Genomic DNA, 17,804 nt, shown 5'->3' on the forward strand with positions numbered 1-17,804 from the left:
CAGACCCTGGCTTGTCCCTCGTGCCAGGCCACCCTTTCCTGGTCCCACTGGCAACTGAAACCATCAGATCCTGCTTGCAGGATTTCTTGGGTAAAACCTCTGGCCTTGGTTAACTCAAGGATATTTGCAGCTTTCAAAACCTCATCCTGAAATTCACCACCATGGGATAAATTTCTATCCCATGGAGGGATAAAAGTGATTCCTAAAACATGGGATTCAGTAAAACCCCTCTGCTTAAAGCAGCTTGGACATGCCCTAACCTTTCCTATTTGTTTTCGGATCAGCATTCCCAACAACAGCCTCTCCTTGCAAGAAAACATGTACACACAATTTTATACACAAGAACATTTCAAATATTCCCTCACTAAGTATTTTTTGTTTGGTTGGGATTTTTTTCTTCTTCTTTAAAAAATCTTTTTCCACCATCTCCTCACAGAACATGGGTAAATTTAGAAAGGAAAACGCAACTTCAGATCAGAGAATCGGCATCATCAGTCTCGAGATGCTGAGGAAAAACAGACATTCCTTCAAATAAAATATTTCCACGTGCTGAAACATTCAGCCACTGAAATCATTCACCAAGTGCCAACACGGTGGGCATTTGGGATTAGCTCTGTCTTGTGCCCTGCCTGGATTTCTGGTGAAAAAAAGACTGAACTGGTAATTTTTTACTCCTGGTTCCTGTTTTCTTGTGGTCACTGCTGCTTTCAGGGGGTCTCAGGAAGGCTGAGCTGTGCCTGTGCTCTGGGCTAGCTGGAGGCACTGGGATGGACAGAGCAGGCACAGAAAGGTCTGGTTAGAGCAGGAGCAGGGCCAGGAAAGCTGGGAATTCCAGCTATGGGTGCCTCTCTCTGGCCAGGGACTCTCACACAGACTGAACCTTGTGGCAGCAAACACCAACGGGGAGCCGTGGTCTTCTCCTCAAACCAGAAACGTCCCTTCCCCACAGCCTGGAGAGGCTGGGGACACACCCCAGGAGAGCCCCCCTGTACCCCAAAGCTGCACAGAAGACAAAGATCGGAGCCCCCAGGGGCTGGGGGAGGAGCCCACCCCTGCGATCCATGTCCTGGGAACATTCCTGCAGCCACAGAGTGGGATCTGGGGTCTGCAGTGCCTCAGGAACACCTGCACACATCTCAGCAGATCCAAGCACTTCCCAAAGATCCAATCTTTTCATTTCTCCCACTCTCTTCCTGCATTACACTGTGGCTCACTTCTGGGTATTTTGGGTTTCTGTGCATCCTTCTGGCTGTTCCATGGACAGCTGTGGAGTGGGGGCTGGATCCGATGATTCAGAATTACTTTAGAGGGAAGAATCAAGCAGTGAAATCCTCTGCTGCGTCCAGCTCTCATCCTCTCCTTTCTCATCAAAACTCTGTGACCCTTCTTCATCCAAAATCCAGAATAAAAGGGGCAAGGAGGGTGTTTTCCTTTGCCCAGGAGCTGTATTCCCATCAGATTTCTGAGCATGCCAACAGCAGGCTTTGCTGTGTTATGAGAAGCTGAAGGATGTTGCTGCAATAATGTGCTCAAAATCTGGAATAGCCGCAAAAAAGCCTGGAAGAATAATTTGGCAAGTTCCTGAGCATAGGGTGGAGATAAAGAATGGGTACTGCTAAGCAGGAATGAATTATCAAGGATAGGGCTAAATAAAAATGAATTATCAACTGAGCTAATGGAAGAGAAAAAGCAACTGCTATTCCATAGATGCTGTGTGGAGGTCACCTTGGCTTCCCCCTCACACATGAATATTCACTGACTTGGAATGGGCCCATCCTTAATCGAGATTTATTTACAGCGAGGGGCTCGGAGCTCCTCACAAATGACCCCCATTAGCTCATCCCATGGCACACTCCAGGGCTGAGCACGGAGCTGATGGTCCCGAGCCTCCTGCACAGCATTTCCTCATTCTGGAAATGAGTCTGTGGCAGTGAGAGATGCTCCTGAGCAGTAAAACAATCAAACACATCGTCTGTGCTCTCTGCTCCCCCAGCCAGCCCCAGTCCCAGAGCCAGCTCTGATTGCTGCGTTGATGTGTTTTATTGTGTGTTTTATCACCAGGTTCAGGGCTGAACCCAGCCTCCAACACGGCAATGAACTAAATCAGCCAAGGAGGACACAGGTGATGCACCTGTATTTCTCTCCCTCTCCTCGCAGCCTTCACAGACCTCTGCCAGAAATAAAATAATTAACGGATTAACGCCTCTTTCCCCCAGATTCATTTACACAGTATGATCCCAGTGACTGGGATGTGGAGTTATTTCAGACTTCACAAGTGAGGAAGCAGAAAGGCTGCTCCATCACTCTGATTATCTCCTTGCTGAACACATGGGCCGATGACAACAGCGAGAGGATTTACAAAAACGTTTGTCCTCAATCTGCTGCAAAACCCTATTTACGGATTACTTCCATACAATGATTTTAAAAAATCAGGGACAAGAAGAAAGGGAGAACATAATTTTAGTATGGCTTTTCTTCCAAACACATGGCACAAATGCAGAGACTGAAGGCTTGCTGGTGAGGAATCCTTCTGCTGACTCTGCCTTCCCTGTGCCTCTCAGCTCCTTAATTACACCATCACTACACACAGGGCTGCTTCAGAAATATCTTTAAGTGGGAAGTCATTTATAAAACGCAAATAGCGTCTCTAGCTCCGCTTTAACAGTTTGGCTTCCAGTCATAAAGCAACCACCAGAAGGATTTTCTCCATTTTCCTAACCTGTTGTAATTCCCAGGGCTTTTTGCTACGTCTTTGCCCCCTTCCTCCCCAGTGACACAGCGCAGGGGCAGAATGCACACACAGTTTGCTCCAAGTCTCAGCTACTACCAGCACTGCTAGCACAAAAGTCACTCCAGGTTTCTAGTGATGAAACTGGAACTGGACCCTGGATTTTCTCCAGGGCACCATTAATGTTTAAGCACCACCATGAAGTCACGACTGTGCCTTCTCCGCCCCAGGCTGAATCCCAAACTGTAGAAAATCAACCATACCATAGATCATTCAACAACAGCCTGGAATTTGCCCTTCCCAGGTTCCCAGGCCAGGTTTACTGTACCTCCCAGTCCAGGACAGAGGCCTGCCACTGAGCTATCTTGTCGATGTTCTCCAGCCTCCGCTTGCGCTCGTTGATCTGGAGAGTCACGTTCCTCATGACGGCCAGGGCAGCAGCCACGTACCTGTAGTCACTGGACACAGAGGGAAAGGCCATCAGAGGCAGCAGGACATGCCCAGGAGTCTGTCACAACCTCACCAGCCCAAAGGAACACGGGAAGGGGTAACCCCTTAGTACTACGATGGGATTTTTCCACCTGGATCATCACAACGGAGCAGCTCGATGGAAACTGGAACTGGGAGCCCAGTCTGGCCTCACCAACACAGCACTGGTGAGCCCTTTACAGCCTTAGGATGCCCAGCTAAAGAGCACCCTAAAGACAGGCTGAGCATTTTTACAGCCTCTGTCTTTGGGTTTGGATTTTTCTGGTTTTAAAATGAACACTCAGAAATGGGTTCATTTGGACCAAGACCAGAGCACCTTCCAAGCCACCACCAGAGCAGTCACCCCATGGAATTCACTCTCACTGCAGATTTCAGGTGAGCAAATCCAAGCAACTCTTTTTTGTTCTCCCTGCATGGCCCTGTGAGTGCAGTAACACAGAGTGAGAACAGGCTCCTGCCAAGGCCGCTGAGGATGATGATCAGTCTTTTCAAAAAGTGATGCTGAAATCGATGCCATTGATTTCTGCCCTGTGCCTGCTTTTCCATTCCAAGGAGCTGTAATGTTCATTTCCATTGGGAAGACAGGCAAGGCCAGCTGCCACAACACCACCATAATGCATTATTAACTTAAGGGCTGCTATTGATTGCTGACTAATGAGAAAAACTGCCATCCTGGGCAGCTGCAGGGGGAATGGCTTTATTGATTATTGCTAAGGATTGTGTTGGTGACAGCTAAAAGAGGGGTGAATGCTGGGAATTAGATCCCCTCTCCATGTGATCCCAACAGGAGAAATACTAAGAAACAAACACGTTGTGATATACAGAAAATATTATTTGCTATTTTGGCATCCTTGCTTGGATGAAACCTTGAGCTGAGTTTTCATTTTTTCTTAAATTCTTACATCAAAATTCTAGCTGAGGTTAAAAAGAATTCTACAAATTCCAGGAGAGCAGGACTGGGCCTTCAGCAAAATAAAGGCAAATAGTGGATGGGCTGCCTGATATATCCATCACAGAGAGGTTTGGGTGGGAAGGGACCTTAAAACCCATCCAGCTCCACCCCCTGCCACAGGCAGGGACACCTTCCACTATCCCAGGGTGCTCCAAGTCCCATCCAACCCGGCCCTGGACACTTCCAGGGATGAAAGTGAACATGAAAAACTTCTTGTGCCTCCCTTTGTGGGAGCATCTGTGAGAAGAGAGCGTTGGTTGTGTAAGGGAGGAAAGGAGCTGTGCCAGGGGGACATCACGGTGGCCTGGAGAATATCCAGGAGTTCTTTAGGGAAACAAGGAAGTCCCTGTGGCCAGGAAGGATCTGGAGAGGCAGGGAGAGGTGCAGGGCTTGCAGACAGTTTAATGATCTCCCAGCAGTGATGCTCATGCTCAGAAGGGAGGGCACTCCTTGGCAGGGCCTCCTCACACAGCGTGTTCCCACATCCCCAACTCCAGCTCCCTCTGCTCTGGGAATGCTCAGGACTCCAGCAAGCTGCACTTAGGACCTTCCTATATTTAATTCATATTAAGCTGGAGTAAATCTTTAAGAGGTGAACAGATGTGGCTTTGTGAAAAATTCAAATGAACCAGGCAGCAATGGGAGGGAGGCAGGCTCTGAGCTCACCCCCGTCCTGCCTCCACACCGAGTGGGACGGTGCCAGCCAGCTTTATCCTGGGAATGCTAATTCCTAATTCCAATGAGAAAACCCCAGGCACGTTCTTCTGTCGTGCTGTAATGAAGAAAAGACTCGGGACTGAACATTTTGGGCTCCCAGCCCATGTCTGTGGCAGAGCTGGCAAAAACCGGGAAGAAAAAACCAACAGAAGCAGAGCGTTTGGCCACGAGGCAATAATAGGATCCCATTAACCATGAGATGGAGGTAAATAAAGGGTTTGTCAATTCTACTGGGGCTGCAGTGGCCACTTCCCAGTGCTCCATCAGAATCCAAGTCTAGATCCTTGCCAAGCATCACATGCTATCCCTGGGGAGCGTGGTCTGGATTCTGGTTTCAGCGTTGTCCTGACCTGGTGCAGGGAAAATCCACAGCTCTGCAGGTGTGGGGGTAGTGCAAAGGAAGGTAAAAAAGAAAAATACTGTCATGTTCCTCTGTTAGATGAAGCTCACATCCCTGCTTTCCCTGAGAATCCTGTGTTTTTCCATGTTTTGCCTCGCTCCAGGGCTGCGATGTGCCACTGGCTCTGTGCAGCCACAGGTTTCATCCCCGTGCTGTTACAGCTTCAGGGGTTACTCCTCCTAATGCAAGGTGAGCCAACCTCACCCTGCCTTCCCTCCCGTTCCCAGAGCACAGAGAAACAGGAGCAATGGAGTGTCCATGGCAATCCAGTGACACAGAGCTCTCAGGCTGAGCCAACCAGCTGCTGCTGAACCCCAGGAGAGCTGCCAGGGCTCCTCAGAACACAGCTCTATGGGATTACTTAACAACATGGTGAATTTAAAACATCCCAAAGGGAACGGGAATGCGCTCCCAAAATAACCCAGCCCTTGTGTTATCACACTGCCCACATCCCCTTTGCTCTGGCTCCCAAGTAACTCACAGAGGGCCATTTTAAACACCCTGCTGATGGGAAGCCACATCTGAGCTCCCAGGCAGTGCTGTGGGTCCTCACGTGGCTACTGAGGGGAAAACCCACAACCTGTGGGATCCCAGAGCTGCTTTCTGATACCCTGAGGTTCCCACTCCAAGTTTGAGTTGGTCTTTGGAGAAGCAGGAATTGGATCTGGAGCCAAAGGCTTGTCCAAATTGGTGATTTGGGGCATTTGGCTACCCTGCATCACTCAGACTTGTGGGTCAGGACAAAGCAATTCACTGCATCTCTGCTCACATGACACCTCTGCTCTTCTAGAGCTGGGCTTGGGAAAAACAAGTCCAGCACTTGCACAGGTTTCTGAAACATCTCTGGTCTTTTTTGTTCTCACTTGCTTTTAAATGGGTTTTGGAAAAAGAAAATTGGCAGGGCTGGAGCAAATCTTCTGTTACAGGGCCTGATTCTTCTTCCACCTTATTTTCACAGCAGTAAATCCCAAGTGGAATCACAGACACTGTCAGGCAGCCAGGCTGATTGTCCTCAGCAGCAGCAAAAGAGACCCTGGAAATTTTGGGAAGCAATGGGGGTCATTTTGTGAGGTGCTCCTGTGAACCTAAACCCCATGGCAAAACCAGAGACAGGACTGGGCTGTGAAGCTGAGCAGGTTAGAGCTCTCCCCAAATCAGGCTCCAGCTGCAGATCCTGGCCTTGTACTCGCTGTGTGCCCAGGTCCTCCCCAGGAGCAGAGAAGGAGCCCCTCAGACCACTGAATGCTCATTAGGTAATTTTTCCAGTGTAACTGGTAGCATCAGAAAGTACATCCAAGGGTAATTAGTTCACAGGTCTGGTTAGAACAGAGCTGAGAGTGTCTCCAGTGAGAACTGCTGCTTTGAGAAGCCTGAACTGTCTGCTGACCCTTTGTCCTGCTCCTGTTTATCCAGGATGTCACAGGGACAGGAGCTGGACAGAAAGCCCCAAGCCCTGTGGGGAAGGAGCAGTGGACAGAGAATCCAATCCCTGTGTGAGAAGGAGCAGTGGACAGAAAGCCCCAAGGCCTGTGAGGAAGGAGCAGTGGACAGAGAATCCAATCCCTGTGTGAGAAGGAGCAGTGGACAGAAAGCCCCAAGCCCTGTGGGGAAGGAGCAGTGGACAGAGAATCCAAGCCCTGCGTGGAAGGAGCAGTGCACAGAAAGCCCCAAGCCCTGCGTGGAAGCAGCAGTGCACAGAAAGCCCCAAGGCCTGTGGGGAAGGAGCAGTGGACAGAGAATCCAAGCCCTGCGTGGAAGGAGCAGTGCACAGAAAGCCCCAAGCCCTGCGTGGAAGCAGCAGTGCACAGAAAGCCCCAAGGCCTGTGGGGAAGGAGCAGTGGACAGAGAATCCAAGCCCTGCGTGGAAGGAGCAGTGCACAGAAAGCCCCAAGCCCTGCGTGGAAGCAGCAGTGCACAGAAAGCCCCAAGGCCTGTGGGGAAGGAGCAGTGGACAGAGAATCCAAGCCCTGCGTGGAAGCAGCAGTGCACAGAAAGCCCCAAGGCCTGTGGGGAAGCAGCAGTGGAAGCCCCGTGGCTGCTGGAGTTACCTGTGCTCCTGGGCCGTGTACTTGAGCAGCTCTGCCAGCTGCAGGGGGTACTTGCAGATCTTCTGCACGGGAGTCAGCAGGAAGCCGTCGATGGCGATGTCGATCATCTGCTGCAGCAGGCGGCACGCCTCGAAGAAGTGCTGGTACCTGCTGTCCTTCATCAGCTTGGAGAGCTCCATGCACGCGTCCAGGTGGTTGTTACAGTACTCGGAATAGATCCAGAAGCCGTCTTGCTGTGAAGGCAGAGAGGGGGAAACAGGTCAGGCAGCTGACCCGGCTGATCAATGCCACAGCAGGGCTGGGAAGGGCAGGGTTCAATGGGATATTGGGAGAAATTCCTCCTGGGAGGGTGGGGAGGCCCTGGGATGGAATTCCCAGAGAAGCTGTGGCTACTCCATCCCTGGAAGTGTCCAAGGATGAGCTTGGAGCATCCCCGTCTATGACAGCGTCTCTGCCCAAAGCAGGGGGAGGGATGAGATGATGATCTTCCCAACCCAACCCTTCCAACCCAAACCAGTCTGGATTTCTAAGAAAGCACAGCCCAAGCAGGAGGAGGGACAGATCCTACAGCGCTTTTCCTGCTTGGAAGATGTGCTGGGAAAGGAGGGCCTGCAGAGAGGGAGCAGCACTCTGACACACGGCCGAGGTCTCTGCAGGCACGGGTGTGTTAATGAGAGCCCTGCACACAGCTGTGCCTGTCCTCAGCTTCAAACTCTGCAGGGAGGGTTTGAAAGGCAGAACCCAGCAGAGCTCTGGCTTTTGGTGAGACAAGAGGACAACCTTGTTCTTTCTAGAGCTCTTTCCCTGACGGATCATGAAGCACCTGGCAAATGTTTGGGAGCTGGGTATGTTTGAAATTTCCTTTACCAACGGGGAACCCAAGGCACTGCGTGGAGTTCCCCAGGAACAGAGCCCCAGAAAACACCAAAAACAAACAAAAACCCCACCCACACACGTGCCACTCCACCTTTTGGACTGGTCTAACAAGTTTTCTGGTGTCTGTTTTGTTGGAATTTCGTTTTTCTGCCTTCGTTGACCAAGACTGTCACCCTTAACTCAGGCTTGAATCATCTGGGCCATGCAGACAAGGCGATGAAAAGGCAGGGAAAGATTTCACTGGGAAGGAGATGGGCACCACAAATTAACTCTGAGACAGCCCAGGTAAAAGTCAGGTGTTGCAAACCAGCCAGTTCCACCGAGCTGTGGCCAATGCTTTCCCAAGAAAGGACAATTCTATTTAGCCAAAACCACAGCTGCCCAGCAATTGTTACTTCTCAGTCCCTGAGGGACCAAACAAGCTGTTTTTCTGGGAACAGGGAGCCAGTGTCCTTCCCATCCCCACAGCTGACCCAACCACACACTGACAGCTCTCTCCTCCTGAAGAAAATGAGGAACAAGATGCTTTGGAGATCCCTAAACAAGATCTTAACAACCTCACCCCTCAGTTTCCCAAATGGCTAAGCAGTGTAATTTATCAGGAGTTTATCAGCCAGCTTTCAGCCCCTGTCTGGTGACAGGCAAGTGTCAGATCTTCCTCGGAATCACAGCAGCAATTCTTGCTATTGTCACTATCAATGAATTGACAGCACAGCCTCAAGTCATGACATTTCAGCTACTGATTCTCACCAAGATTGCTTACATCTCCTCAGCACAGAGGTGGAATGTGATGCTGCTTTGGAAGAAGGCAGCAGAGATTGCAGGCTCTGATAAGAACCAGCCTCGTTAGCACCTCATGCACCTTCTCGGAGGAAACCCCAACAAGAGGCCCAGGGATGTTTCAAAGGTGCTGTGAACTCTTTGGGGATGTCCTGCTGAAGTTTCAGGAATGTCTGTCAGGAGTTTCCCTGATAAGCAGTGAAGTGTTGCCCTGACACAGCACGGGAGCTGTAAGCTCTGATACCCTGAACCCATCTCCCTTCAGGAAAGCCTCCAACTCCAGGGCTGGCATTTGCCTGACATGTCCTGACATATCTAAAACACTGGCCTCCTGTAGGAGGTGGTTTATGGAACAGTGGGATGGGCTGGGCAAAATCCTCCAGGACCTTCTCATCAGTGTGATTCAGATGTACTGGGGGTTATCCAACTGCATATCCAGGCTCTCCCTCCTCTGTATCTCACAAAGTACACGGAGAACCATGGAGCAATCCCTGATGTGTTACTAGAAGAGGATGATGCACAAAAGTTAAAAGGTTCCTGCCTTCTGAGTTTTTCTCCTCCCTCCCCAGCCCAAGCTCCAAGGGACAATGCCCAGTGAACTCACGTGTTCCAGGAAGCACGGCCCAATCTCACTGAGATGGGGGTCCTCGTTGTTGTACTGCTTCTCCAGGTCCCGGACAAATCCCATCTGAAATCTGTAGATGTCTTCGATGTTCCCAAAGATGATTTTCAGCTGTTCATCACTGAACATGTCCCTCCTCTTCCGGCACTGCTTTAGGTAACCCTGTGTGGAGTGAGAAGGAAGGATTTGCAGAGAGCAGCAGAACCCAGGGGACAGCCCTGAGGAGGGGTGTCAGTGCTGGTGCCTGGTCCTGCAAACCCCACTGCCTCCAACGCCTCATACCCAGCTATCCTACAGGCACTGCTGCTTCCATGTCCTTCCAGTGGCCATGGTGTTACAGAGAAAGCTGTGAGGGGCTGCTTGAGCCTGCTCTGATTTCTCCTTTCAGCCCACTAACCAGGACAAGGAAGCTGTTTAACACCTCCATCAAGTTCTGTTTAATATTTTTATCAACAATCTGGACAGGGGGATTGAGTGCACCCTCAGTAAGTTTGCAGTGGATGTGCTGGAGGGTGGGAAGGTTTTGAGCAAATCCCCCTCATCCTCCTACACTTCACCTCTCAGGATGATCATCACCAAATCACAGAACTGTGAACGTTGGAAAAGACCTTTAAGATCATCAAGTCCACCCAGAATGATTTAGACCAGAAACTGTGCAAGGCCAAATCTCAGATGGTGCAACTGGCCTGGTCCGTTCTGCAGCATCCTGACTGGGAAGAAACAACACAGGGGTCATCAGGAGATGACTGTGCTTACTTTGCTTGCCTTTATTATATAGGAAGGGGGAAAAAAAGAAGGGAAGAAAACGCCAGCAGCTCCAGTGGAAGGGCTAAATTTGGGAACTCGGGATGCTTAGTCACACAGCCACGCTGCCAGCTGGTGACACGCAGCTGCTGGGCCACAACGAACACTGAACACTGCAGTGAACTGTCCTTCAGCCTCACCACGTGGTTCCTGGCAGGGAGAACTTCAAACATGAATGAGAAATGCCACTTTGGCCGAGCTGGCCTGGACCCAGCCTCTGCCATGTCCAGCTCAGCTCAGAGGATGCCGTCACCCTGAATGTCCTGGCTTTTTCAGCTGAGAAGTTTGGGTTATGGAACACCTTCTCCATTTCCTAATCTAGGTCTCTCTTCCCCCAGGAGCTCCTTGATGACTCATTTCCCTGGGTTTCCCTCTCTGATTTCCCAAGGCCACGAGGAATGGGAGCAGGCTGCTTGCCACGCTGCAGGACAGTCACAGGGCAAACCAAAATCCAGACTGGGGAGAAACACAGGGCACCTCTCCATGCAGCTTTTCCTGTTTACCTGCTGATCTCAGAACAGCTTGGAAAAAAATCCCAAGGAAAAAGCCAGGAGCTGTGGCCCTGTCCCGAGGCCAGGCCCTCCCTGTGCCCGCAGGCAGTGTCCCCTCACACTCTGCTCCCTCCCTTCCCGAACACAGGAACATCTCCCAGCCCCGGGGTTGCCACTGGCTGTGATTCTCATCCTCAGTATTCCCATCCTCCCCATGCTGCTTCATCATTTCTCTGGAATCACGTGTCTGGAGGAGCTGAAGCAGCACATTTCTGTGCAGGCACCTCTGAAAGCACAGGGAGAATAAAGGAATGCGAGGAGTTCCCAAGCCTCATCCTGTCTGTGTGTTTGGAAGGTGGTTTCCAGCACAAGGCAGGAAAAGGAGACTGAAGATTCATGCCTAACACGCAGCACAGGAGGCTGCTGCAGAGTTTTTCCAGTAAATTTACTTGTGTTACATAAAACAGTGTCATCTTCCTTCTGCTCATCCCATCAGGTTTGCTCAGAGAAGGGACAGCTGACTGATGAGCAGATGTTGGAGAGTGTTTTGCTCAATGAATACCTAAAAATAGCTGCCAAACTGTCTCTCTTTAAAGTACTTTCCCATGTAGTCCCTCAAGTATCGGCCAAAGTTGGACAGGATTGGCAGGAGGTTAAGTGCTAAGTTTTCTTCACCCCACAGTGGGTTTAGAGACAGCCAAGAGAGGTGGTCAGTCCGTCCGTCCGTCCGTCCGTCCGTCCGTCCATCCATCCATCCATCCATCCATCTGCCCACCCTTCTTGTCTGGCTGAGAGCAGGGTGAAGGAGAGAAGAAGGAGGCTGCAGGCTGTAACTTCAAAGGCAGCTGTAATGATATTCCAGATTTTTTCCTCTCTGAGCTGGTTTGGGGCTGTTTATTCTGCCCTGGAACCATCCCTGAGCCAGGCCCAGCACCATTTGGGCTGTAAAGCAGTGCTCCCTGTGCAGGTGATGGTGGTGCTGAAGGGCACACACCCAGAATAAACATAAGAACAAAGCTCAGACTGTTTGAGCCGGAAAGGCAAACCAGAGCCAGGGCTGGTCCTGGGCAGCCAGGACTCAGATACTGCTCCACAGCAAGCCATGGGGGCGGTGGGGCTTTGCTGTGGTGAGGAATTCCCTCCAATCCAGTTGCTTCCCGCAGGCCTTGGCTTGCACAGGGGATTTTCATCCTGGTGCTGGCCAGCTCCTGAGCTCCCTGCCTGGCCAGACTTGTGCCATGAGTGTTGGGAGTAATAACAGGGTAATGACACAGGAGCAGAGAGGGGAAATGGACCCTGAAGCAGAAGGGAGCCATGGGAGGGCTCTTCATCACCACCAGTAACCACCAGTAACCACCTCCCATCCTAAGGTGCCTCACTGGTATCAGGATTTGTTATTCACCACAGCTCAGCAACAGGAGAAGAACCACACACTGCTAAACTCAGCACTAAAGCAGGCTCAGCCCAGCCAGAGCTGCTCTGCCATCCCCTCTCACACCTCACATCGCCGCCGTTCGTCCTTCCTGGCACCCCAAAACAAAGAGCCAGGGAGGACGGGAATGTGCCCCTGTCAGAGCAGCTCAGCAGGGGCTGCCTGGTGCCTGCCCGTGCTGTGGCACAAACAGCAGCCCTGTCCCACCCAGCCAGGGGCACGGGGAGCCCAGTCCAGCCCCGGCTCTCCCTCTCCAGCCCCACTGTGCCAACGCCCGGCTGACGGAGCTGTGTGGAGCCTTCCTCAGGCCAAGGGATTGCTGTGATTACACTGAGCATAATGAGCCTCTCTCCAGCAAGGCACAGCCATCATTCCACAGATGAGAATGCCCATTTCAGTCCTCCTCCCTCCTCAGCTGAATCATTTCCTGGTGCTCTACCAGCAGGTGAGATTGAGCCCCTCAATCCCGTCTGCATCACACAGAGCGAAGGAAGAATTTTCTGGATCTCTCCTGTCTGGGACGCATCATTAGGGGCAGTAAATCAGTGCTCCCCCACGGATGTCACTGCAGCTGAACCTGTCTGCACCTCCTGAGAACTCCAGCTGGCAGAAACACCGTGACATGGCTGGAGAGGCGAGTTAAGGTTTATTCCGTTTCCAACAGAAAAGCACAAATGCAGGAAAAGAAACAATTTGTGAAAAAGTGCCTGCAGTTCTTCCCTTCTCCAATGCAAAGCTCTCTGACCGAAATAGCACATTGAAATTAAGCTCATCTGTTTCCAAATTGAAATCCCAAGACTCTTCCATATTTGAAAAGTGTCATAGATGCTTTCTGGATGGCTGCTCTGCCTCGCCGAGAGAAAAGCAGCAAGTATGAAGGGAGGAAGACATTCTTCTAAGCACAATCCACCAGGGGCTTCACCACATTGACTGGGCACAGGCTCACTAAATCCTAAACATTGCGAGGGATGAGCTGAAAGCCATCCCCAGACATTGATTTCAGAGCTAACAAACTTCTGCCTCTCAGTGATAAGGACATCTCTGCACACCGTGCCCAAGCTCTCTGGCACAGCCGTGTGTTCCCCTCCCCAAACACCCAGCACCACATGCTCTGCACTTTGGGCTCAGCTCAGGGCACTAATCCCAAACTTAAGGGGTTGTAGAGGTTAATTGTAACCTAATGAACAAGAACCAAGTTGGGGACTTGTGGGGTCAGTCACTCAAGTCCATTGCTTGCTGGCTCCCTTCTTCATTTCCCATGATGGGAACATTTTACCCTCAGTCTCGCCATAAAAAAGGCAAACGGGGGCCATCCTGAGCCAGGGGAAATTGTGAACCCGACATGAAAGGCACAGATGACATGGGTAACTGATTGGTTTAATTACAACCTAATTTCCTCAATCACAAGTTCAAAAGTAGATGGCATTGGGTTTTAATTAAGAGGACTGCTTGAAGGATCTCAACCTCATCATGTTTTAGCCAAAGAGCTATGGAATAAAGGCCAGGAAATTGCACTTTTAGTTAATACAAACCAAAGGAATTATCAGATCCAGCAGGAAATTCTCAGAACTGTCAATACTTATTGACAGATGCTGCTCCTCCATTAGACACAGTCCTCAGACACTGCAGCTTGTTCCCAAATCACCCAGGGACAAACCCAGGCTCAGCTCTGGCCAGGCCCCCAAGTCCTGGCTGCAGCTCCAGGTACCTCACAGATGTCCTTGAGGTGTTTGACGTGGTGGGGACAGACCCAGGCCAGCCCCCCTGATGTCCTGGTGCCCCAGGTACCTCGCAGATGTCCTTGAGGTGTTTGATGTAGTGGCGCTCGGTGCTCATGATCTCATTGATGACGTTGGCTCTCATCTGGTCCCGGTTCTGCACGGTCCTGCCCAGGCACAGGCAGTCGGCGCTGGGGTCCAAGTGGCCGTTCTGCACCTCGCTGGTTCCCTCCTCCACCCCATCCTCCTGGTTCACCCATAGCTGCAGGAGAGAGGGGACAGCACAGGGATTATTCCCAACAGCAGCACAGGGGGCTGCATCACGGCTGCACGGCTCTGGGAGGTGTTGGATCCGCCCCTCCTTGCCCCACCGGGGTGTCCAGAGAGCTCCCAGCCCACACTTCCCAGTTCCATACTGGTGCAACCGGCCCCAAATGGTTCCCCACACACTCCCCGTCTCTGAGGGGGTTGCCAGTGTTGGCTGCTTTGATCCCAAATATAAAATCATCCTGTGACAGGTGACTGGGTGCTGCCAAGAGCTCCAGATCGAGATGGACACCAGTAAAACAGAGCAGCCTGAGCACAGCTGCAGCTACTGGTGTCAAGCATTGCTGTCCCAGCTCCTGCCACCTCCAGCTGGGGTCTGTCTGAACAGGAAGATGCTCTGGGAGCAGGGATCAGCCCTTCCCAGGGGACTGATCTGAGGTCAAAATGTGGCTGGTTCAGAGATCTGAACTGGACATCAGCACTGGGTTGTGTTTCTGGGGCTCTGTGACCTCCCAGGCCTGGGCTGTGCAGGAGCCCTGATTCCATTTCTCAGCAGCTTTCCCCATCAATTCACAGGGACAGCCTGGCTCAGGCAAATCCCGCATCTCAGCATCCCAGGCCTGGGATCCCCAAACCATGGGATCCCCAAAGTGCACGGACAGGACACCCCTGAGCAAGTTCTCTAAAACCTGGGGGGCTGAGAGCAGCTTGGGACGGGTGCACTGGGCACTGAAAATCACAAAGAGCAGGGAGAAAGGATCACTGTGTTTTCAGCACACTGAAGCTTCCTTCCAATATCAAATAAAAACCAAATTGAAATTGCAAATTCCAACTCTCTCCTGTGTGTCTGAACCAGCTCTGCACACACCATACGGATCAAGGGCTCCTTCTGTTACCTTTTCCCACAAAACCTTAAAATAACTCTGATTGACTCAAATTTGGCTCGGGGTGGTTTGTAAACAAACATTAAATAAAGCCTAGAGCTGACAGAAATACCCCTGTCTTTCACAGACCACCTCAGCTGTGATGGGAATGAAGCAACTTCTCAGCGTTTGAAGTCCCCAAATCCTGGGGACTTTCAAACCTAAAAATACATTTTCCTGTGAGCGGTGGAACTGTCCACACACAGAGTACAAGGAAACCAAGCAGCACCATTAACCTGATCTTCAGGCTTCCTTTCAGTGTTAATAGTTTTTCCTACTTCCTCGTTATTCAGTTTAAACTGGGCTTTACACAGATTGTAAAGGGCAGTGTTCCTGTAAATTAGGGAAGTAAAAACCTCCAAACCTGCCCCTGCTCCTTCCCTGCTTTCCCAACCAGCAGCTGTTCTGCTAAACCACCTCTTGCAGCTCCCACGTTCTGCCCTCCCACAGCGAGTTGTAAAGGCCAAAAGAAAAAAACCCAAAACCAAACCCATCTCCTCTTTAGCAAGATGTTAATGATGCTGCAAATTTGGGGATAAAAAGGGGGTTTTGTAGGATTTCCATCAGCACTGGGAGGCCTGGCTGAACCCTGTGCCACTGTGAGGGAAAGCAGGGAGCTGGTGATCTAATCCCACCCAAATACAGAGGGATCCAGCAGGGAAAACCTCTCCTGGCACGCTGCAACAAATGCTTCGTGTTCAGAAAAACAACTCAAAAGCTGGCTAGGAAAGTGTCTTTTTCAGCAAACCCACCCTGATCTGGAAGAGGTTTGGGGTCCACTGAGGCAGAGCAACACCCCACCAACATGAGCAGGTTTATGCTGGAAAATGAATAAAAAAATAAATAAATACATCAGGTGCTGCTGCTGAGTAATGTCCCTGTCAGTGCAAGTGACCTCGGGGGCCAACTACTGACACCAGTGCCACCAGTTCCAGTGGGGCTGTGCTGGGACAACCTGGGGGCACCCTGAGAAGGGAAAATGGGCCCTGGGAAGGACAGAATGGCACAGGGAGCCCTCCAAGGGATATGTCCTTGTGCCAGCCTCACTGGCATTCCGAACCAAGCAGATGTGGAAAATCCAGGAGCACCCATGTGGGGATTAAACCCTGTTGGCTGAAGTTTAAAATAACTTCCCACCCTGCTTTGCTTCTCCTATGAAAAGGGATTTTGCAGCCTTCCCAAACCCAACTGGAACAGCTTGTTACTGAGTTTTCTGACATTCCTGCCAGTTTGGCAGCAGAGCATAATTTTTAAAGCTCTACCTCCTGGAGTTCAGGTGATCATGAGAAAAAAATTTATTTTCCTTTTTTAAAAAAAAGCAGGAAAGATCTAATCCTAACAAGGCATTTGTGTGTAAGCCTGAGTCATGAATCCTAAAGGCTTTGAAACTCCAAGGCAAACTTGCAAACTTTCATGATTCCTCAAATTCAGGCTGCCTTTTGTGCACGGCAGGAACACTCCCTCCTTCCTCATCTGCAAATCTCAGGAGTCCTGCTTTCTTCCTTAATGAAATTTTTGCTCTTTCCTGCTAGGATCTGTGTTCCCAAAGGGGAAAAAAAATTACAGTTCTAGTCTGGATGGCTTCTGCCTTAGATTAAAAACAAATGCAACAATTTTATCAGCTCCAGAGGAAGCTGAAGGTGCTTCCACCCCGTGCTCCCCAGCCTCGGCTGCTGGAAGGATGAATCCCACTGTGTTGTTCAAACACTCCTGTTTCCATCTAAACCTCTGAAGTTCTCTGAAATTCCAGCAAGGATCCTTCTTCCAGGGCATCATTTGAAGTTGGGACCATGAGTAATAAAAGTTGAGGTGCAGTGGCAGCTGTGACACCGACCTTGGGCCAGTCACTGCCGCTGGAGGAGGTTTCCGACCCAAACCCAGGGACAATCATGGAAAAACTCAGGAAGTTGTTGAAATATGGACTGAAATGCATCACCAAACTCTTGCTCTCATCCGTGAGACACACCTGGGGCTGGGTTTGCACCTTCAGCTCTCCGGGCTGGGGAGGAGCTGGGCCATGCTGGGCCAAGGGAAGGTGGCACTCCAAGGGTTAACTGTGTCCTCTGTCCCAGTGCTGCTGCCCCAAGCTGGATCCTCTGTGACAGTGGTGGAGCTGCAGGGGACAGCGAGGTGGAACAGCCACACTGGGGAGACGCTGAAATGTCACACTGAGTTGATTGGGACAAAGCTGCAAACGTTCCTGGTTTAGCCCAGCAGCTGTACCAGGGTGATCCCTCTGTTTCACACACGTGGGACGCCCCAAAATGCCTGAAATGCCTGAATTTCCCTCCTTCCTGTGGGGAACAGCTGAGATCCCACTCCTGGAAAAAGATCTGTCTGCTCTCTGTCTTTCCAGCTGGACACGAATGCACAGCTGCCCCTCCCTCCCAGTGAAAATATCTCCACTTTTACAAAAGAAACTTCAAAACTCTCGTTTTCTCCCAGCTTCATCCCATCTCCCCAGCATTCCCAGCTCAGTATGGGTGGCTGCCATGCCTGCAGGGATTTCCACGCAGCAGGGATGGGACAGGAATTCCCTGGCAGCTTCTCAGCCCTG

The 17,804-nt window shown here is 51.0% G+C and overlaps 1 protein-coding gene across 14 annotated transcripts in view; it reads right to left on the reverse strand.

Moving 5' to 3' along the window:
• The window catches only part of ARHGEF9 (Cdc42 guanine nucleotide exchange factor 9), a 201,460-nt gene that overhangs the window by 37,233 nt on the left and 146,423 nt on the right, over positions 1–17,804 (reverse strand). For all 14 annotated transcript variants that reach the window (XR_007206783.1, XM_048318851.1, XM_048318849.1 and 11 more), the window contains 4 exons: positions 14,128–14,319; positions 9,595–9,774; positions 7,335–7,567; positions 3,057–3,186 (listed from right to left, as the gene is read on the reverse strand). Coding sequence is in view for 13 of the 14 variants with exons in the window: in XM_048318851.1 (XP_048174808.1) it covers positions 3,057–3,186; positions 7,335–7,567; positions 9,595–9,774; positions 14,128–14,319 (735 nt within the window). In the remaining variant the exon portion in view is untranslated. The remainder of the gene's footprint in view (positions 1–3,056; positions 3,187–7,334; positions 7,568–9,594; positions 9,775–14,127; positions 14,320–17,804) is intronic.

Source organism: Corvus hawaiiensis, chromosome 14, assembly GCF_020740725.1.
Source record: "Corvus hawaiiensis isolate bCorHaw1 chromosome 14, bCorHaw1.pri.cur, whole genome shotgun sequence".
Taxonomy (NCBI): domain Eukaryota; kingdom Metazoa; phylum Chordata; class Aves; order Passeriformes; family Corvidae; genus Corvus; species Corvus hawaiiensis.